Source organism: Bradysia coprophila, unplaced genomic scaffold, assembly GCF_014529535.1.
Source record: "Bradysia coprophila strain Holo2 unplaced genomic scaffold, BU_Bcop_v1 contig_350, whole genome shotgun sequence".
NCBI lineage: Eukaryota > Metazoa > Arthropoda > Insecta > Diptera > Sciaridae > Bradysia > Bradysia coprophila.
This window is the reverse complement of record NW_023503608.1, coordinates 3953581-3974050: the sequence shown is the minus strand read 5'-3', so window position 1 is coordinate 3974050 and position 20470 is coordinate 3953581. Positions and strand designations below refer to the sequence as shown.

Genomic DNA, 20470 nt, shown 5'->3' with positions numbered 1-20470 from the left:
CGTCGGGTCTATATGCTGCTCAATTTCAATGTCAATGTCAATGTCAATGTGAAACGCATTTATTTCAAAAATCGAACACGCATCTGATGATACGATGATACGAAAGTCAATAAAATATGTTCGGCTTGAAATTAATTTTTTTATTTCAGTCTAGCAACTCTTTTCAGTGAAGGCCCCCACACTTTCACCCGACTTTCTTGTTTTCCTTAGCGTTTCAATGATTCACTTTCGATCCTAGATAAAACAAAATAATGTAAAAATAACTATAATCTATCAATCTCCCGAGCTCGCAAAGTTATGAAAAGGATCAGAACCAACATCATACTGCGCTTCGCTCTGGCCACCAACTTCACCCTGGTTGGAAGTGCCTATTTTCTCTCCTTGGTTAACAGATAAATATTTTTTAGAAGGAATGCTACCGTCCAAAATAAGCGTATTTTACACATGGTATGTGTAGGTACCTATTTTTATGATGGTGAGCTATCCACAAAAATGTGCGTTCGTGGATGAACCGGTGAATTTAGTTCAGATCTCGACTCAATTCCCACAATATATCGAACATAAACGGTTACACTCGCCTGCAATTGATAAACAACACAAGTTTCCGCATTGTTTCTCATATCGACAGTTTGTGTCGTGTTGCGATACAGTGTTGCAGAAATGTATGCAAGTGTGTCGACATCATTGACATTTTCTTGACCTCTTACAAAGTTCACAAAATATAGATTGTTGCGTACACAATTAACACTTTAACACTTTAACACCGTAAACACTTCTACGACCCATCTTGATAATCACTTAGTTCAAAATGAAACCAATTAAATCCTTGTCGAGTACAAGAAGAGGATCTGCTTAAATCAAAATAAAAAATAAGTTGCTACGTCTGCAAGAACAAAAAAAACGATTCGCTGAACAAAATTATATTTTAAATTATAAAAGAACATTGCGGTAAACTCGGTAAACTGTTCTGAGGTAATTATCCCGTCACGACATAGTAAAGTTAACCAGGCAGGAGCGCTGATTTGACTAGGGACCTGAATAATCTAGTAGCCCAATATTTTTTGCGAACAAAATTTTTCAATTTATGTCAGTATTCATTTGAGTTCATTTTCATACAGTGTATTAGGTCCCTTATTTGACGTTTCGAAGATGAACCGCTACTGCCTGGTTTATTTCACTCTGCCGTGATCCCGTACATAAATAATTTTTTGGAAAATTGTTGTGTACGATACGGCAAAGAAACATATAATGTTGAGAGAATTTTGAATTTATTAGTTGCTTTCGCCTCTTATCACAAAGTTCTAACACAATTTCACCGAAAAGTTATCGGTGAGCACTAAAAATGGTGTGCCAGGAAATTCGATTGGCCGGAACGGATGATTTTATTGCCGATTTTAGGTGTTGAGGAATTTCGCGCCGCGTCATTCACAATAAACCACAAAGTGACATTTTCCTTATACAAAATATGTCATTTTGTCAATTATTGTGAATGACGCGGCGCGAAATTCCTAGCGACCCCAACATTATGCCTAATGTACTGATAATATGTGTCTCTAGTCCATATTATGGGTATACAGCTTATAGTATAGGCACATTAACCGTATCAAGCAAATATGTGATCAGTTGCCATAATATTATGGATTTGAATTTATTAGTTGCTTTGGCCTCTTATCACAAAGTCCTAACACAATTTCACCGAAAAGTTATCGGTGAGCACTAAAAATGGTGTGCCAGGAAATTCGATTGGCCGGAACGGATGATTTTATTGCCGATTTTAGGTGTTGAGGAATTTCGCGCCGCGTCATTCACAATAAACCACAAAGTGACATTTTCCTTATACAAAATATGTCATTTTGTCAATTATTGTGAATGACGCGGCGCGAAATTCCTAGCGACCCCAACATTATGCCTAATGTACTGATAATATGTGTCTCTAGTCCATATTATGGGTATACAGCTTATAGTATAGGCACATTAACCATATCAAGCAAATATGGGATCAGTTGCCATAATATTATGGATCTCTTACCTATATTATAAGGAATAAAGTTACAATATCCGGCACACAGCAGTTGTCGAAAAAACTTTTTTTTTCAGTGATGAATGAACGAAACGCTTTGTCGTTATATTAAGTCGTTAAAAGGAAAAATTCTCTAGGATTTACGAATTTTTATTGTGACCCTTTCGATATTTTTACTTTGGATATTTCTAATTATTTCTGATCTCAAAATAATTTTAAACGTATTTTGAATGAATCTCGCATGTGCGAATAGTCAATTACAATAAGGAATGGCTGTTCGCGTGCGAATAACCACAGTGAAATAAATATTTGGAAACAGGCGCACCATATTTATTATAAAACATTAGCTATGAAACAACTTTCCGAAAACTATTGGCACAGTGTCTAAATATCCAATTTTGCGCAAAATAAGTGAACAAATCCTGTGCGTACTTTGACTGCTCTGCTCAAAGATAATCAACCGTTTTCTATTTATGCAGCCAAGTAGTGAATTTTATCGACTGGGAACTACTTAAGCGACACCATTTCCGCTTGTCATTTCCTTTTGAAATTAGAGGCTGCGTCGATTGCCATCATTTGTTTATCCACCGTCTGTGTGAGCGTTTCGAATAAGCCAATTTAAATTCTCGCAATGAATAATGAAATTTGTGGTCAGTTTGCGGAGCAGGTAAGAATATTACAGTCTTTTTCTTCCTTTCTCAAACGCGTTAATTTGTTTCGTTTTATTTTTTTCAGAGAAGCGACGATGAATCAAAACATCCAGGAGAACTGCAGAAAACAAACGCTCGGTTTCAAGATCTGATCGAGGATTGTCTTTTACTAATATTTTCGGAGAGCTCAATCGATTTGATGGATTTGTGTTCACTAGCAGCAACCTGCAAGCGTTTTCGATCAATTGCTCAGTGTGTCATCGGAAAAACGTTTTCTTTTAACGCACTTTATTTTGCTTCCTATGAGTGGAATCCCAAATGGATTTGCAAGCCAAAAATCTTATATATTTCAATCAGTAAATCTCACCTATGAAACTCGTAAACGAAGTGAAGTTAAAAGAATATTCAGGAATTTCGGAATGTGTTTGACAAAAGTTTTCGCTGGACATGAACTTTTTACAATCCGTATGGTACAGAAGTACTGTAACGAAGATTTGAAATCGCTAAAGTTGGAAGCAGTTAATATTCCAGATATTCTTGCAGTAGATTTGAAACCCGCATTCAAACGATTGCAGACGCTTAATTTGTGGTCCGTAGCCATTAAGGATGATAAATCAATATTTAGAGATCTAGATTCACTGGTTGAACTAAATATCATGTGCATCGAAAATTTTAGTATCATTCTGGAGAATGTTTTTCCAAAATTGGAACGCATTATGTACCGCCAATTTGAGACAATTACCGGATCAGATGATCCGTCTCTGGAAAAGATTTTGACTTTCATTACACGCAATACAACCATGAAATCAATTGATTTACAGCTCATATGCGATGAAAATTGCTGGATGCTCATTTTACAAGCTATCGGAAACAGCTGCATGGGGTTGCAGAAATTGGGTATAATAAGTTCATCTTCCAATTACTCTTGTTCGGCTGATTCGTTCAAATCATTGAACGCATTAAAGTCGTTGAGAACTTTGAAACTATTGGGAGTAGCGTTCGTTGAAGACATTGGCCAATTAGTTTTTTTGGCTCAGCTGAAAGAACTATTCTTGAAAGATTGCGTGCTGAGTCGTGATGGTCTAGCTATTATTATACGTAAGGCGGTAAACTTGGTGAAATTGGAATCAAATTTTGTTTTAGACGTGAGGATATTTACAAGAATTGTTGATATAGTCAAATTTAGGCATCATATGCTGACGCTGGAGTGTAACAGTAATTTCTATGATGCTAGACGTACCAGAAACCAGATGGTCAGATTGAATCCGATATAAAAAGCTCGGGGAGGAATGCTTATTTGATTCTACCATGAACAACTATCAAAACCATTGTCTAGATATTATAGTTTTCGTGAAGTTGTGGATGGAACGAGCAAATTTTTCGGAACTTTTAGTATTTTTATTTACTTTTCTCATTTAATTACTTTGTTATGTAAAAACTATTAGTGTAGTTGTGTCTCGAAATTGTAAAATCTATGACTATAATAAGCCTTAAAATGTATAATTTGTAATAAATCAGTTCTTTAAATATAATAATAAAATCAGCACAAAATTTATTTTCTTTTTTTATGTTAACTTATAGTCCAGGTGTTTGTGACAACTCGCTTCATCTTCCAATTACTCTTGTTCGTCTGATTCGTTCAAATCATTGAACGCATTGAAGTCGTTGAGATATATGAGACTATTTGGAGTTTCGTTCATTGAAGACTTTCGCCAATTCGTTTTTTTGGATCAGCTGAAAGAACTATTCTTGAAAGATTGCGTGCTGAGTAGTGATGGTCTAGCTATTATTATCCGTCAGTCTGTATACTTGATGAAATTGACATCAGATTTAGATCTCGCTGATACGAGACTTACTACAAACCAGATGGTCAGATTGAACCCATTTTAAAAAGCACGGGAATGAACTCCTTTTTCATTTTACTGTGAAGAGCGTTAAAAACATTTGTCTAGATAAATTTATAGTTTTCTTGGAGTTGTGGATGGAACAAGCAAATTTTTCATAAGTATTTGCATTTTATTTAATTTTCTCATTTAATTACTTTGTAATGTAAGTATTTTATGTGGCGAGAACTGTAAAGCGGTCAACCTAGTTTACGACACTAAGAACGAACTTTTCTAGCTATATAAATAGTTTTATTTGTCGAGTGTCTGAAAGATCGCTTGCTCTACTGTAAAGTGGATTTTACAGTATAGAGATTAAAAACAATTATTAGTGTAGTGCTAATCTCGAAATTTTAAAATCGTTGACTATCTGGTTCAGTCAGTGAGTTTTATGAGTTGATACTATTGCTGGCAGCACCTGAGAATGCCACAGATCATATTTTTGAAGTGATTGGTCCAAGGTAAAGTTATGGAAACTATGGATGGTTCTGACTCCCTAAGATGAATTGATTCATTTTTCTTCCACAGTCTTCCAGGTTTCGGTTGGTCTGAGGGTGCGTAGGGATGGGAGACGTTCAAAATTATTGATAATATCAATCGAAAAAAATTATCGATAATCGATTAATCATATCGTTATCGATAATTTAATAATTGAAATGTCAATTCAATAGTTATTTACGTATCGATTGAGGAGGTCTATAGAGTTACGTATTAAGTTTTGTATGCTTGCTAAGAGGACCGAAAGTAAAGAAATGTCAATTCAAGGGGCGAAAGCGAAAACTGAATACGTAACTCTTTCGGCCTACTCAATCGATACGTAATCTCGGTGTGTTTGGAACTAAACTTACCTTGCCCGCTCACTTCGTTCGGGCTACAACTCGCAAAATTGCCTAAAAACAATCGTCCAAAACAGATACACTACAAATAACTATTTCACTAGATTGATGAGTGCTTTAGTAAATAATGTACACAGATCACTTCGATTCAAAACTCTTGAGTATATAGTCAGAACAAAATAGAAAAGTAAAAATTTTGTGCCACACACATAGTAATTTAGGATATTTACAAAACTTGGTTATGAGTTACAAGTCATCATAACAATTAGTCCATTTAGAAGTGAACAAATCAAATAGGATTGACTTCAGAAAGGATTTCTGCGAATGAAGACTTCCGAACAAAGTAGAATTCAATTTTGATCCGCAATTTCCATCGGAAGATGGCATGATTACATTGTAAATTTTCTAACGCTTGTTCAACCGAAAATTTACTACTGTCTCGGGAAGAGTCTAACGGAAACGACTGATGAAGACTAGCCCTCTCTAGTCTTTGACCGCCGTTAGCACTTGAGGTCGAAACAGTATTTTTTGTCTGCAATTTCGCTGCACGCGACCCATGGGCAAGGGAAGAGTGAAGAGCTCTGTTCGGTTTTTCGTTTTTTCTCTCATGACTTAATTAGATTATTTTAATAGCTTCGCGCTGTGGGTGAGTTCTACTGTTGCATATAGTCCGTTGCTAAAGCGTAACGTAAAAAAACTGGGCGCTGCCACTTCCGAAGGTCGATTACAAAGTTTTGTACCACCGGTCGATTACAATACAGAGTTAATTGCTTTTTCGTGAATATCGTGAAACCGATATTGCAAAACGTTAACCAGAATCAGTTTTACATTTACATTGCACCCAAAAATTCTTCGAAACCTAATTTAGCAAGGAGAGACAGGAGAATTGTGTTTTCGATCTCTTAATGTCTCAACACATTTTTTTGGACGGATTTCAATATTTTGAAGTACACTACCAATTTGATGAAAATATTGGTAAATTGAATCGAATTGCTAAACCAATTACTATAAACGCTCATAAATTATCATCCGTTTTAAACGATTTGTTCTAGTTTGACGGGAATTAAAGGACTACGTTTTTAATATCTTTACTTGTTCTGGAAACCTGAAGAAGAGCTGGTACTAATTATTTACGTGGTGACAATACCGAAAGATGTTTTCTGTAGGAGCGACTGATTTTATATCGACACGTTCTTACGCATTACACCTATTTTTATCAACAAAATGGATAAACCGAGACATAAATTAGTGTGTGTAAGTTTATAAAGATATGGAAGTCTAAATTGAATATTCTCTGATGTGTCCATTGAGGTAAAGTGAATTTAATGATAAGATTGATGCAAAATTTGCATTTAATGATGAATTTCGCTGCAATGTTTGACATAAGCCGATGAGAAAACTGATGACAGTTAAACGAGAAAAATCCACGTGCGGAATCGACTTATGAAATCAAGGCGATCGTGTTTTCTGATTGACTGTCAAACTCATTATGAATATCAACTATACTTTGACATAAGCCGATGACGCAGTAATGGCTTGGATCCTTTTTAAAGCTACGGTCCCAATCAATAAAGTTTAGAAACGCAATTGTTCAGTTGATTTGTACGAGTTTTATAAAAATTATCACTTTTCGTATCTATTTGATGAATCGTTTATTTTCTCACTAAAAATTAAATTAATTTCAGTGAACGTTAGTAATGATATTTTGGTAAATCTTCGTATCTACAAGACATAGTTAATAAAAAGTTTTTTTTGTTATTAAATTATTACAATGAAAAAAATCTTCAACACACTGAGTAGCTAATACAACGGCACATTTGAATCTTCACAAATTTCATTCCAAACATTCAATCGATCAATTCCCGGAAAATCAATCATTTCCGACGAATCATTCGTAATGTTGAGACATCTTAAACTCTTGGCAGAGTCAATCGTCTCCCACTTGATCTCATTCTCGAAACTATTGGGATTTCCGGTAATTGCAAATGAAGTAACGAAAGAAACCATTCGCTTAATCAATTCAAACTCTTTCGAACCAATATTGACTCCTGGCAAACCGGGCAAATCGGTTTTGAACAAATATGACATATCATCTCCGTGACTTGCGCCCTCATAGTCTCTTTGAAAGAGCAGCTTCATAAAGTTTAAACTTGTATTCAAATCGAATTGATAAAAAAAACGTTTTTCCTGTTCCGTTGGAATGAAGACGTGACAAAACCGCACGATAGATACCATGCCAAAAGTGAAGATCGCCAGCATACTGGAAAGATAAGACTCGCGGTAACATTTTATAGTATGAAGCGCATTTGAGTCAAACTACCGAAAGATATTCTTTTAACGTATCCATCGAGGGTTTGCTGTCACCGAAGTAAAATGATTTCAACTTTGACCCATATTCGGTCGCCTTTTCTTTATCTTTGGGTATCGTGATGTCCAAACCAAGTTCACGAGTTAAGGTGAAATGGGCTGGATCCTTGAAAAGTTCTTCTAATTTTGCTTGGATAAGCCACAACATCATCATTCCACCTTCTAGCGAGGTTCCACCAATCATACAATCGATGCTATTCGACCAAGCTTCACGGCCCATTAGAACGGGATCCTTCGCTAAAAACGTTTTTTCATTGACATACGGTTCAATTACTGGTGTGAATGGGAACGGAGTGTGGTTTATAAATCGTTCTTCAGTTGTTAGGAGTTTAGACTCTGCTACAACAAGTTCTTTGGCGTCGGCGTTCTCCAGAACTTCAAGTATTCCTCTTTCACCGCCTTTACCGTCCCAGCCTAATGAACTAGCCAATCGTTCAGTTAAATTGTTTTTTGCTGCAAAGGGCCATGCTTTTATGAATGCTGTTCCAGACATAGGTATCGCCTTTTTAAACAATCCTCTTGCTAAATCCGTCATCATTAGCATATGTACCGACACGCCTCCAGCCTGAAATTCTTAACGTAAGTATTTAAGGGACCAAATGGCATCATTCAGTGCATTTTACCGAGGTTCCAAATATTGTGACATTTTCAGGATCACCACCAAATTTAGCGATATTCCTCTGGACCCATTTGAGTGCAAACACTTGATCTTTCAATCCAGCATTACCAGGAATATCCAACTCAGGATCTTTTAATGACAAAAATCCGATCGGACCAACACGATAGTTGATTGTTACAAAGACAATATCTTTCTGCAGCAAATAATCACCACCGAATAAATTCAATTTGCCAGAAGCTATTTGGAACCCTCCGCCGTGTATATACACTTGATACAGAAAAGTAAATGAAATTTTAAAGTTTGCCGTAAACAAAACGAGTACAAAACGAAAGTTGTTCTTACCAAGAACGGGTAATTTCCTATCCAAATACGGTGTCGAAACACTAACGATACCAGCATCTTCTTGACCATCAGCTGGAAACGGAGGGAACGGTGGACAGAAGTAAGTCGGTCGTTCGATGTTTGTATTAAACGGTTCTGACCATTGATCGGGCGGCTGAGCATCTCGAAATCTAAGCTTACCAATGGGAGCTTTCATATATGGAACAACTCTAAAGTCGTAAAAGTTCCGTCCAAGGGCAGTTGTTTTCAGTACACCCTGTACTGGTCCATATTCGGTATCAATTATTGGATGAGTATTAGAAGTCATTTTAGTCGTAAATTTGAAACACGAATTTTGTTATCACCAAAATCTAATCACCGCACCTAAATCACTCACTAAGCTACTTCGCCGTCAACTGAACAGATTTTATATTGAGTTCGATTTGTATTTACACGAACAGCAGCTGAGCGCAGTCAGGTAGAACATTCAGTACTGGATTGTTAGAGTTTTATTTTGTGTAGCATATATTCACACAGTCATCATTATCTAATCGTTTTGATTAATGTGATATGTATGTATGTATAAGTAGATGCTGGCACTACATTGACAATGAACGCGGCTGCTTTATATATATGATGTTGTGAGAATTATTATTTAACTTAATCAACTTCGAGTTGATTGAGAAGTTTGCGAGGGGATAGTAATAGACGGAATTGTGACCAGCATAAAGTCCATTTCAATCGAAGGCAGATCAATACAGAAAATCCTCTTGCACCTGTTCTCAAAAGAATTCCTCAAATTTTAAGAAAATTGTCAGAAAATATTTTGAGGATTTTCTTTTAGAAAATCCTTTGGTCTTTCGTTTTCAATTTTTTATGCAAAAGTCGACGGCCAATTTGCATCGAAGGGTGCAACACGTAGCGGAAAATTATTAGTCAAAGAAAACGTATTAGTCAAAGTGCCAAGCTTCACGAAGACAGTGCTGGCACAAGATCGTAGTGAATATATTTTGTCATGTTTCACATAGAAAGTAACGCTGCCAACTCAGGCGTCCATATGATTTCTATTATTTTATAAGTTGATCTATTGGATATTTTGAAAATCGACAATTACCCTGAAATTGTCTCTTACTTAATGTCAATCTTACCTTTTTCCTTGCCGGTCATTAAATCTACCAACTATTTTGTGATTAAATATCAAATATTTCGTAAATCTAAGGATCGTATTGAATATCCCACAATGAGGGCTTATTATTGAGTATTTTAATTCTGAAAATTACGTTTTGTAATTTTTAGAATTGAAATACCCAATAGTAAGTCCTGCCCATAATTTCGTCAACTTGTTTTCCCCTCGCAAATATAATATGCTACTGAAGGTCCACATACTTTTTATTAACATGGTAAGCATTTACTACGATAAGATTATTCTTTTGCGGTTTCTATGTTGATCGCCACAATGGATAATATCAATATGCACCGCATTGGCTCGCCTGTATTTAATGTATCAATTTTTCACATAGATTTTTATTTCCATTCACTAACTAATACTTAAATCCAACTAAATAAAATGACAGCAGAATCACTTATTTTTAGCTATATTCAGAGTCGGTTAGAAACTGAAAATTTTCCTATTATTTTTATAAAAATATAGTTCATTATGTGAGGAACTGGCATACACACATGTATGTATTTTGGTAGAAAGAACAGAGCCGTGTTTAGAATAATACCGTAGAGGGTCGTAACTTACGACTCGTTAGTAAGAACAATTGTTGTCAAAGTTTGGTTCTTTTGTAGATATTTTCTATTTCACGATGTACCTGAGAGATATCGAGTGTATGTTTCCCATTTATTTTACTTTTATGTAGGAGTCTTTTAGCGAGTTAGATTCCAGAACTCGCTTCCGACTAGTGCTGGAAACTATTCACTCGCTTTGATTGCCTATTGGGAAAATAACTATTACTTTTGTTAAAAAGCAAAAAATTTCTTCAATGGAAGATTCAACGTTATTATTTAACAAAATAACTATTTTGTAGTATTTAGGAGAAGTGAAAATTCAATCGCTGAATAAATGATTTCATGCATACGGCACTGAGAAAAAGCGATAAATGTATCGGTTTATGTTTATCTGTGCATGCGAGATAGTGAAAACTAAGGTCATTGTGACTCAACATTATTTTTTTGATTAATGAACTTGCAAAAAAGAAGATCACTATGAAGTTTTTGAGGAAGTTAGTAGAGTCAGCCGAAACCCGCTTCGGTTGACAAAGGCTGCTAAATGAAAATGAATGTTTAATTTCGGAATAAGAATTTTCCTACATATGGTTGTTCTGCCTGCGATGGAAAAGTTTTGACAAATTAAATTTTGATGACACAGAGCCAAATTCCGAATATCAGTATTTACCATTTTTATTAAACCTTCAACGTTGCGAGTTGTTCGGTGTATCCAACTAAATTTTAGATGACATACCGAACATTCAACCTTTCAGTCCACCAAGTCTCGTACTTCTTTTATCTAAACATTATCAGATTAAGACTAAATCTTCTACTTCATTAGATTTAAAATATGATTTCCTATATTATACCACATTAACCACTGGTTATCGTTTATTTATTTATACATTTGCTGTCGATAACAGATGAAATTTTATAAATTTTTACTGCTTAATAAAAGTACTGCTCTATAAATAACAAAGAGGCGTGCAGCAGCAGATCAACAACACATACCAGTAAGCTGTTGTTAAGTTCAAGCGTACGACTTAATGGGTAAAATATTATTCAAATTAAAAACAACATGAGACCCATTCTCATCATTCAATTATTTATCTGAAAATTAGATCATACAAAAAATGTAATTTATTGTTTGGTACATCGCATTAGGTAGCTCAATTTCACCATAGTGCAATATCATTCGAATTATGTTACAGCGTGTAACACCATCTCCACTCCATCAAGCTACGACTAGACAGAACCGAAAATGTTATGCAATTTTTCTTTTTTGTGTTTTGTTTTAACTACAAAATAGACAGATCTTGCATTTAATAAAACAAACTGAAAAATGTAAACACAATATTCATGATGTTGATGCTGTATAATGATATTATTATACGTAAAATGATTGCAAAATATGGAGCAGATTATGTTTTATGCTGTTTCGATATGGGGACATGGACTCACAACAGTGAGTGGACAGTCGAGTAAATATTTCACTGCCATTAAATTAATGTTAATGATGCTGATTTTATGCTCGGAAGGGGGTCATTGATTTTAATTGCATATTGCTACAAGGCCTGGCTGATATACCTACTGAGACGAGCAAAAAACATGGAAATATTTTCAAATCTCGTCCTACACTTGGAACTATGAAAAATGAACATAATGTACACCACCTTAGAGAATTCGACCATTTCTTGGAGATGTTTACTACAAATTAATTCCAACACTTATGAGTCTGATTGAAAGTTAGTCTGACGATCCTTTCATCTAGAGCTTCATTCTAAAACATGCAATTCAAAAAAGGACATTTCTTCAACACGTAAAACTGCTTTGAACCGATGCCACCAGGGATCTTGAATCATTATTTAGTACACCTCTTATCTGCAATGAGAAGAAGTGAGTTATTTTAAAAGATTGGGCTAGGTTTATGGTAACATTTTTTTTATTTTCTCTTCTTCTGTAAAAAAACAATTTCAAAAATGATCTCTGATGTTAAAGCTCGAATACCAATCCACAGCTCTTCTCCTTTTCATAATCAATTCTGCTTCACCTGTACTATATTTGTACAGTGTGATTTTTGGAAAGAAATCTCTAAACAAACATTTTAGCACGGAGTACGTGGGACAAGATAGCAATTTACTCGCACGAAAATGATGTAAATCGGATATAAGCTTCGACACAAGAACAATATCCAAGTAATCGAATTCAAACGAATCAACTTCCAGGCTCAGATGGGTTAACTTTCGATGCTGCGTAAAAAGCTCTTCGAATTCACTTAAGCTCAGTCCCGACAAATTTGATAGAAAAATTCTCTCTAAATTCGGACAAGAATTACAAAATTTGAGCAGAGGCTGGGTGTTCTGAACATCCGTTGTGTTAAGATTGGTTATAACGATTTGTGTTAGATTTTCGTGTCTGTGGCTATAATCATCGATTTGCAGTATGTCAGGTGAGTAAAACATTCCGGAAAAGTCCCAGAGTATCGACTCCATGTTCGGAAAATGTTGAGCTATTGTGATAAGATTCTGAATGGAACGATTGACTATTTGGATGTGCCTCAGTTTCAGGAAGTTTTTGCTAATTTGAATGAAAATTTCCGGTGGTATGTCTCGCTGCACATAGTATAGGGTCAATTTTTCTAAATTCATATCGTTCATCATACTCAGCGTAAGCAGATGACCACAGTCGAACGAACAATGTGAATCGATTCGAAGCTCCTTGAGATGCTTCAGTTGTTTCAGTTCCTTGAACAATACACACGGCACCTGATCGACGAGTGTTCGAAGTACTTCCAGATCCTTCAACTGCAGTACTGCCGCAAACACTTTTCCATCAATCCAACTTATAGCAAAATCGATGTACTTCAGTGTCCTCTGTTGGTTTAACATTACTACAAAATCCATGCCTGAGCTGATCTTTAAGTGTTCCAGTTCCAGATGGTCGAAATTTATTTTGTCATTTTCGAAAATTTCCAGTTTCTTGATGTTTCCTTGACGATTGAAGAAATTCTGATAAATTGTCTCATCGAGTGAGTCGAACGTAAACACCAAATCGGTTAGCACATTCGTCGGAATGAGATCCAGAAGCAACGTATTGTCGAATGAGCAAAAATTCAGATCCAATCTCTTTAACTTGTACAAATCCAGTTCGCTTTTCGGTGAACGATGGCAGTCCGAACAAACGTAAATGTTGAATAAAATTATCTCTTCCACGTCCGGAAGGAACTTTAACACTGTCATCAAATCCAAATCAGTTACTTTGGGTGTCTCCGCTTGAAGAGAACACCAAAATTTTACTTTTTTAATGCGACTGCCAAAGTTCTTGGCTATGGACACAATTCTATCGCTGCTGTGCAGGTAGTGACAACCCTTCAAATTGACGAACAATTCACTAAATTGTCTTCCAGAGTTAATCAGCGATTTGTAAATGTCATCATCATAGATCTAAAATCCGAACATGGCTCACAAGAGAGTTGTATTTTACAATAATGCAGAGTTATTACCTCACTATATAGCAGATCTAAAGGATTTTTGTCTCGGTCCAATTCACAAATCAATTCATAAAATGTGCGACACACTAGAGCGGCATTAGGTCGGGAGTGGTCATCAACATACAGTAAAATGTTCTTGATAATTTCTATGGGCAATTTTAACATTTCCACATCTTTTGGAGGATCTTCGTTATATTCCATAGGTGAGGCTTCGATGTTGTCTGTGGCCATTTCAAATCAATTTATGAATTAAAGTTGCACTATTACGTCCGAATGAAAAGTTCCTTGTAATAAACGATAAACAATAAACATCTCCACAGATGAGAAATCACAACAAGAATTATTTTCATCAGCTGTTTTTTTGGATGTGTATGTGTTTATATATGCCGCATAGTAAATTCCGCAATGATGGAACAGAACGTAAAACACAAATGTAGTAGAACGCTGTTAATAATGGTGGGACTGCGCGATTAGTTTAAAATTAGTGTGAGGAGATTAATTTAGTTCAGTGATGAGCAAATCCTAGTTTTCAAGTGAATTGATGTTTGTGCGTATTGTTGTGAGTTGTTTGTTTTTAAGTATCTGTGTTAAAAATTACAGGTTGCGCGTGTTAAATTTTTAACCTCCTAACAATCTGCGGACCGAGGCAGTGAAATTTCAGCATGAATTTTCTTCAGTTGTTTTTCAGCTGATCCACCCATACAATCAAAACTGCTCATTTCATTTATTTTCAAAAAAATTAAGTTTTACATATTTTACATACCGCTTAGCTCCAGTTTGTTAACAATTCGACGGAGCTATACTAGTTTATACACTTGAAGCTGTTACACGCATCCGCGTGGTAATGGTAAAACCGTATAAAAGGTTATTTGAAATATCAGAGATGTGGTTTCGGGTGTATTACTTCCATCGATCGGTTGATCTCAAATCTTGTACTTCAATTTTTTTTTAACATTTCCGGATTAAAGTTGTGTTCTAGAACTTTCCTTTGTAGTCTTGAACTCAATGATGATGGTGATGGAGCGTTATCAGGTGGCAACAAATAAGTCATCGACTGATTCGGTAGCTGCTTTTTTGCCTTTGGTGAAAACTTCCTTCATCTTGTTTACTGCTTCTTTGATGATTGCTGCTGCTTCCACAGCTTGACTGCAGGACATTTGTTCAAATGTACGAATATACATTGGTTAGAGAGGTTGAGATATATCTTTTTAACTGCTATAACTAATTTGACAGACGAACAGTGCAAAAACGCCTTTATCTTTGATGCAGCAATGAATAATTTAATTTAATTTAATTTTACAAAAGCCAACGGTAGACAAAAACCTACTGGCTCAAATCACAACAATATTCGTACATATCATCTCGGATTATCATATTTCTTCGACTCTTATAAGAGTAGGTTATGCTTTGATATTCGTTAAGACTACTTCGCAGTATGGCAATTCTCTATGTTGGGTTATTGATGTAGATGTAGATTGATTGGCTTAAAATGTATAAGCCCACCGAACGTGCTTTAATGAGTTTGAAACGACTGTAGAAAGAAACAATGCAATCTAAAGCATAGATTATAAGACTCGATACAAGCTAATGTGGAAGATACCAGAGGAAGTGGACAAACATACAAAAATAATTAGTATTTTTAACCACTCTGTGAAACGCAAAATTTCTACATTCTTCTACAATGCCTATTGATGTATATTTTTTGGACTAATATTCATAAGCCTAAACGCGCCGCAATTAGTTTAAAACGACTTTAAAACAGAACAAAACAATTGAAGGCATAGATTAGGAGATAATACAGTAGGAAGTTGGTAAACATCCAGAAATAATGAGCTTGGACGAAATAAACATATGATGAGAGAAGAGGTAGTAGATTCTACTGTTTAAATAATTTGCACTGATCATAAGAGATTGCTGATATACGTAGTACCTACCTATGCAGTACATAATGGTGTTAACGATGAAGTTTTGTCTGAATAAACTGCAGAACTGGTTAACACTTCGATTCACAAAATATTGCAGCACTCTGAATGTAGCACCTTACGAGTATATACAGTGTGAAAAGTAGATGGAGAAAATGCAAATCAACTCAGATTATGAACTCACATAATTTATCTAATTTGTGTTTCCTAACCGCATTTCTGTATGCCTTTTTTAGCATTGTTACCCAGCTTCAATAACTAAGCCGAAAGCCATTGTCATGAATGAAAAATAAACGACAAGCATCGTAACGTTTGGTCGTTATTTAAAACATTCTATTATTCAGTCCCAGAGGCAATAGCATACTTCCAATCGAACGTTTTTCATATTTTAATGAAATAAGTTCTAGGTTGGACGGCACAAGATGCCGATGCTCAAAATACAGTAAAAACAAGATAATAGGTACTAGGTACACCAAATAGCCATAAGAAACATAATGTATTATATTATGGTAGCTGCTGCATGGCATGGTCAAACCAACAACACACTAATATAAGATTATTATGGCAATTTAATAGCGGTTCATTGTCAATGTTGCCTGTCAGCAATTACGGCTGTGTATTATCTTCTCTCTGGTTTCCTTATTCGATACAGAATGTGCAAAGTAAATAATGCATTCTCCATAACATGACCGAAGATATTGTTGAATTCATTTCAAGAAGCCTCTCATAAATTGAATTGTTTTGTTGCCTTTCGCATCTAATAATTTCCGATCAATGTATACGTACACTCTGTTGTATGGTACCCATTTTAATCGTATACGGAGATAAAAAAAGAGACGAGGAATGCTGTTAATGGGCATGTTATCATCTTGACGTACATCTATACCTATTTGATATTTATTGTTTTCAATTATTAATTTTGATTCCAGGAATTTTAATGTTCTGTTTCTACAAGATTATACAAGGTGTCAAATATGTGAGATAGTTAGAGTAAGATACTAAACGGGTCCATAATGTGTAACGTCACCGAATCTCAGATATCTGTCAGCGCAGTCGCTTATTAATTCTCACAAATGATAGCTCATACAGGATTCACAGCTAACATGAACTTTTGCTTTCGTCTTTTTGTATTTTTTCCATCATAATTTCAGAGTACCGGGAACATCAATGAAATCTAGACATGAATTTGCTTCACCTGTTTCACCTTTTTCATGAATTTTTGGCGTTAACGACTTAAACGAGGTAGTTAATGTTACATTAGTCACGATTCTCAATGTCAACGAATCTGAACTACTACTACTACATCATGTCAAAATCTACTCCCAGAAGCCAAAGCAATTAAAAAAAAATCGTCAACCCTTTAGAGGTTGATGGGAATCTTACATCCCATGTACAAATATATTTTCGGCAGGCCGACTTATTTTTTCGTAGCCAGTAGATATCCGAAATAGCCGACTTCAGAATTAAGCGAGGGGACCGCTCTGAATTTGCAACTCTTTTTCCTCGTCTAACTCTTTCGCAACTCTTTTTTTCGGTATGCAACTCTTTTGCAACTCTTTTTTTCCGCGTGCAACTCTTTTGCAACTCTTTCTATAAAATGCAACTCTTTTTGATCGAACGCACCGATATACCGAAAATCGGTGTTATTATCAGAGATATAATTACTTGAATTCAATGAAGATAGAAATGAATGGTTGGCTATGAATTGAATATAAAATGTTATTTTGTATTTTAGTAAGTTACTCAAGTTACAGCAAGTTACACTTTTTCAATCGACCCTATTTCGGCTTGTTTTCTGTAACAGTTTTCTGTTACTTTCCAATAAGAAAAGTCGATGTAGCTCAGTTTCGATTAGAATTTTATTTATTCACCAATAATTCTAATCGAAACTGAGCTATATCGACTTTTCTTATTGGAAAGTAACAGAAAACTGGAAAAATTCAACAGCTCATTGGGTGATTACTAAATCATTTAAGAAAAAACACAAAAATAGTATTTTTCGAGCGAAGCGAGTAAGGAAAGTTAGGACGTGTGCTGAAAAAATCCATTTCCTGTCGAGGTACGAACAACGTTTTGTGCATCGGACAACTGAAATAGACAAAACACATCAATTTACTTGAAAACATACACACTTCACATTCACCATATTAAATTTAATCAATCGTATAGTCATAGAAAAATTCACTTAATTCTTTTCCCGCACTATAAATCGTAAAGAAATGAAGTTTTTTCCCGCACGATATATAGTTCGGGAAAAACTGACATTTCTTAATGAAAAATCATTGCAAAATAGGTCGTATTTCAGTTGTGGGATGCACAAAACGTTTTCTGTCATTGAATCATATCCTTTTTTTAAACTTTAATCGCTAGGTCGATATAGTAGAGCCGATTGAAAAACTGATTGCTGTTCCGGAGTCCTAAGATCATGATGGCATTTCATTTGACTGAAATCCGTCGAGTAAAAAATTAATTATTTTTCTGTTGACAATGGTTTTGTTGCAGTGACATCTTTCAGTGAAAGTGTGAATCGTTCTCTATCAGAAGAGTTTTGATTGAATAGAGAAAAGCGAACTGACGCCGTTATCCCTCTCCAGTTGGTGTTCTCTACAAAAACAGATTGTGTCTCTAACGTTCGTTCTCGTAATTCTTTTAATAATTTTATAGAATCTCTTATCTCTGTATTCTTACTTCAATTGTATAGAATCTACCAAATTTATTTATAGAAAGAAGATCTTTTTTCTGTGTCAACTCTTTATTTTTGGCACATGCAACTCTTTTGCAACTCTTTTTTTCCGAGTGCAACTCTTTTGCAACTCTTAATTTTTGCGTGCAACTCTTTTGCAACTCTTTTTTTCGGATTGCAACTCTATGCAACTCTTTGCAACTCTTTTCAGTGCGGTCCCCCTCGGAATAAAGTGAGAAACTAAATTTTTGCCTCTTGCTGTATGTATTACCTACGAGGTAAAATTCAAAGCAGTTTATTGTTCCAGAGCTAATTGTGAACAGAATTATGTTAATTTATATCGGTTTCTGTACGGCGATTTCGAAAAAAGTAAAGCCATGATGATTTCGACAGTGATACTTCAATTATAAATCGCTCTTTTTTGGTGAAATGAAGTTGAAGTCTCATTTGTTAAGGTAACTGCTTACGCTGACTGTAATACATCGTTAAACTCAATTAGTTAATTAACTCAATATTTTAAATGGAATTACTAAAGTTACTGGAAATCACCAAAATTTACCAAAATGTTCCTGAATCTACCAAAGTTTACCGAAAATTTTTATTTGATTTAAACCCTGGTAAATTTCGGCAATTTTCAATCATTTCAACAAACTAAATTCTCTGTAAGTAGCAACAATTTTCTCAGTCACTTCGTCCAAAACTTGATCTTTTTGAATGCTACTTTTATGTTGATCGTCAACAATCTCAAGCGTCTCTAATTCAATAAATCGCTTTCAATTTCCATTAATCGGTTGACAATTAAATGGTTATTCTAATTAGAGAAAACTCCTTCACCTTTACAATAAACATAAATATATCGACAAATCGTTAACCTTATCTCAAAATGCTTTGTAGTCGGTCATGCAGACACAATAACAATGATTTTTGTTCGTGTACTTGAACCTTTTTTTTCTCATAATTTGTTGTGCACCTAAATCTTAGCCATTCGACGCAGATAAAAAATATATAGCTCTCTCGTATTTTATAAGTATTTATATTCAATTTATTTATGTTTGTTTATCCTAGAGGCTGCGTTGTACGTTTCATTAGCATTAAAATGGAAAATGATATGTTGATTACAATTTATTAATAATTATTTATCTTCTCACTCGCGTAATTACCAGATATTATGCCATTAGTCATAGCAAAATAATATAAATTGTGCAATCGTGAGTACACTATGAATGAAAAAAAATATTTAAAAATAAGAATTCAGAAAAAAATGAGTATAAATAATTATCGCACTTGAACCTTCTTTACTGCCTATTTTGCTATATATGCTGAGCCGTCAAGGAAGATGTTAATTTTTTTCGTTGTAATAAAAAAGAGTTACATAAATTCCTATTTTTGTGAGCTTACCTTACACAGCCACCAATTTAATTTGAATAAAACATACATATCTTCGGGATTATCATGCATATTATTTCAAGATAATGTTGCATGACTTTGAACAATAATTTGCTTCGCATAGACAAGTAAATATTCTAAATATTAAAAAAAAACGTACAATTCGTTTAAGAAGAATATGATTATATGACTAAGGTCGTATAGAAGTCTTCTTCGTATAATAATAATTATACTGTTTTAATGACGACATGAGATGAGTTTCATTCTATTGTTTCATTATCAGACAGCGTAATGTTATTTTTTTGTATTGAATTTTTATTTTGTTGGATTTATTTATTTACTGCGCATCGCATGTCTTCTAGATAAATCTCGACGTAAACATATTTTTTTCTTGTGCTTTATTCTAATCCATGTCTAATTGAAGTTTGATTTTCAAGTTAGGCTGAAGAATATTTTTTAATGATTTCCTCGTGTTATTTTACGGTTCATGTCGGTGGCGATATCTACCTGCGGTGGAGATAATTTTTCTGAGGCATTTTTGTGATTATTTTATCTTCTAAATTATCATTCATCTGCAGAA

At 34.8% G+C, this 20470-nt stretch overlaps 2 protein-coding genes across 2 annotated transcripts; both read right to left on the bottom strand.

The window, feature by feature from the left end:
- Window positions 1-7136: 7136 nt before the first annotated feature.
- Window positions 7137-9295, bottom strand: LOC119080317 (esterase B1-like). The gene is made up of 4 exons (XM_037188592.1): window positions 8718-9295; window positions 8380-8642; window positions 7710-8321; window positions 7137-7649 (listed from the first exon to the last, which is right to left on the bottom strand). Exons 1-4 carry the CDS (start codon window positions 9022-9024, stop codon window positions 7500-7502), a joined length of 1332 nt encoding a protein of 443 aa, XP_037044487.1. The 5' UTR covers window positions 9025-9295; the 3' UTR covers window positions 7137-7499.
- Window positions 9296-12354: 3059 nt separating this feature from the next.
- LOC119080316 lies at window positions 12355-14272 on the bottom strand. Its single transcript, XM_037188591.1, has 2 exons — window positions 13912-14272; window positions 12355-13852 (listed from the first exon to the last, which is right to left on the bottom strand). Exons 1-2 carry the CDS (start codon window positions 14128-14130, stop codon window positions 12383-12385), a joined length of 1689 nt encoding a protein of 562 aa, XP_037044486.1. The 5' UTR covers window positions 14131-14272; the 3' UTR covers window positions 12355-12382.
- Window positions 14273-20470: the final 6198 nt, after the last annotated feature.

Bases quoted from the DNA above. Each gene is read 5' to 3' on its own strand.
- LOC119080317 (XM_037188592.1), bottom strand. From the start codon at position 9,024: ATGACTTCTAATACTCATCCAATAATTGATACCGAATATGGACCAGTA. The intron at 8,322-8,379 runs GTAAAATGCACT...TAAGAATTTCAG, and splicing joins TCACAATATTTGGAACCTCG to GCTGGAGGCGTGTCGGTACA. The intron at 7,650-7,709 runs GTAGTTTGACTC...TTATCTTTCCAG, and splicing joins CGTTAAAAGAATATCTTTCG to TATGCTGGCGATCTTCACTT.
- LOC119080316 (XM_037188591.1), bottom strand. From the start codon at position 14,130: ATGGCCACAGACAACATCGAAGCCTCACCTATGGAATATAACGAAGAT. The intron at 13,853-13,911 runs GTAATAACTCTG...TTCGGATTTTAG, and splicing joins TAGATCTGCTATATAGTGAG to ATCTATGATGATGACATTTA.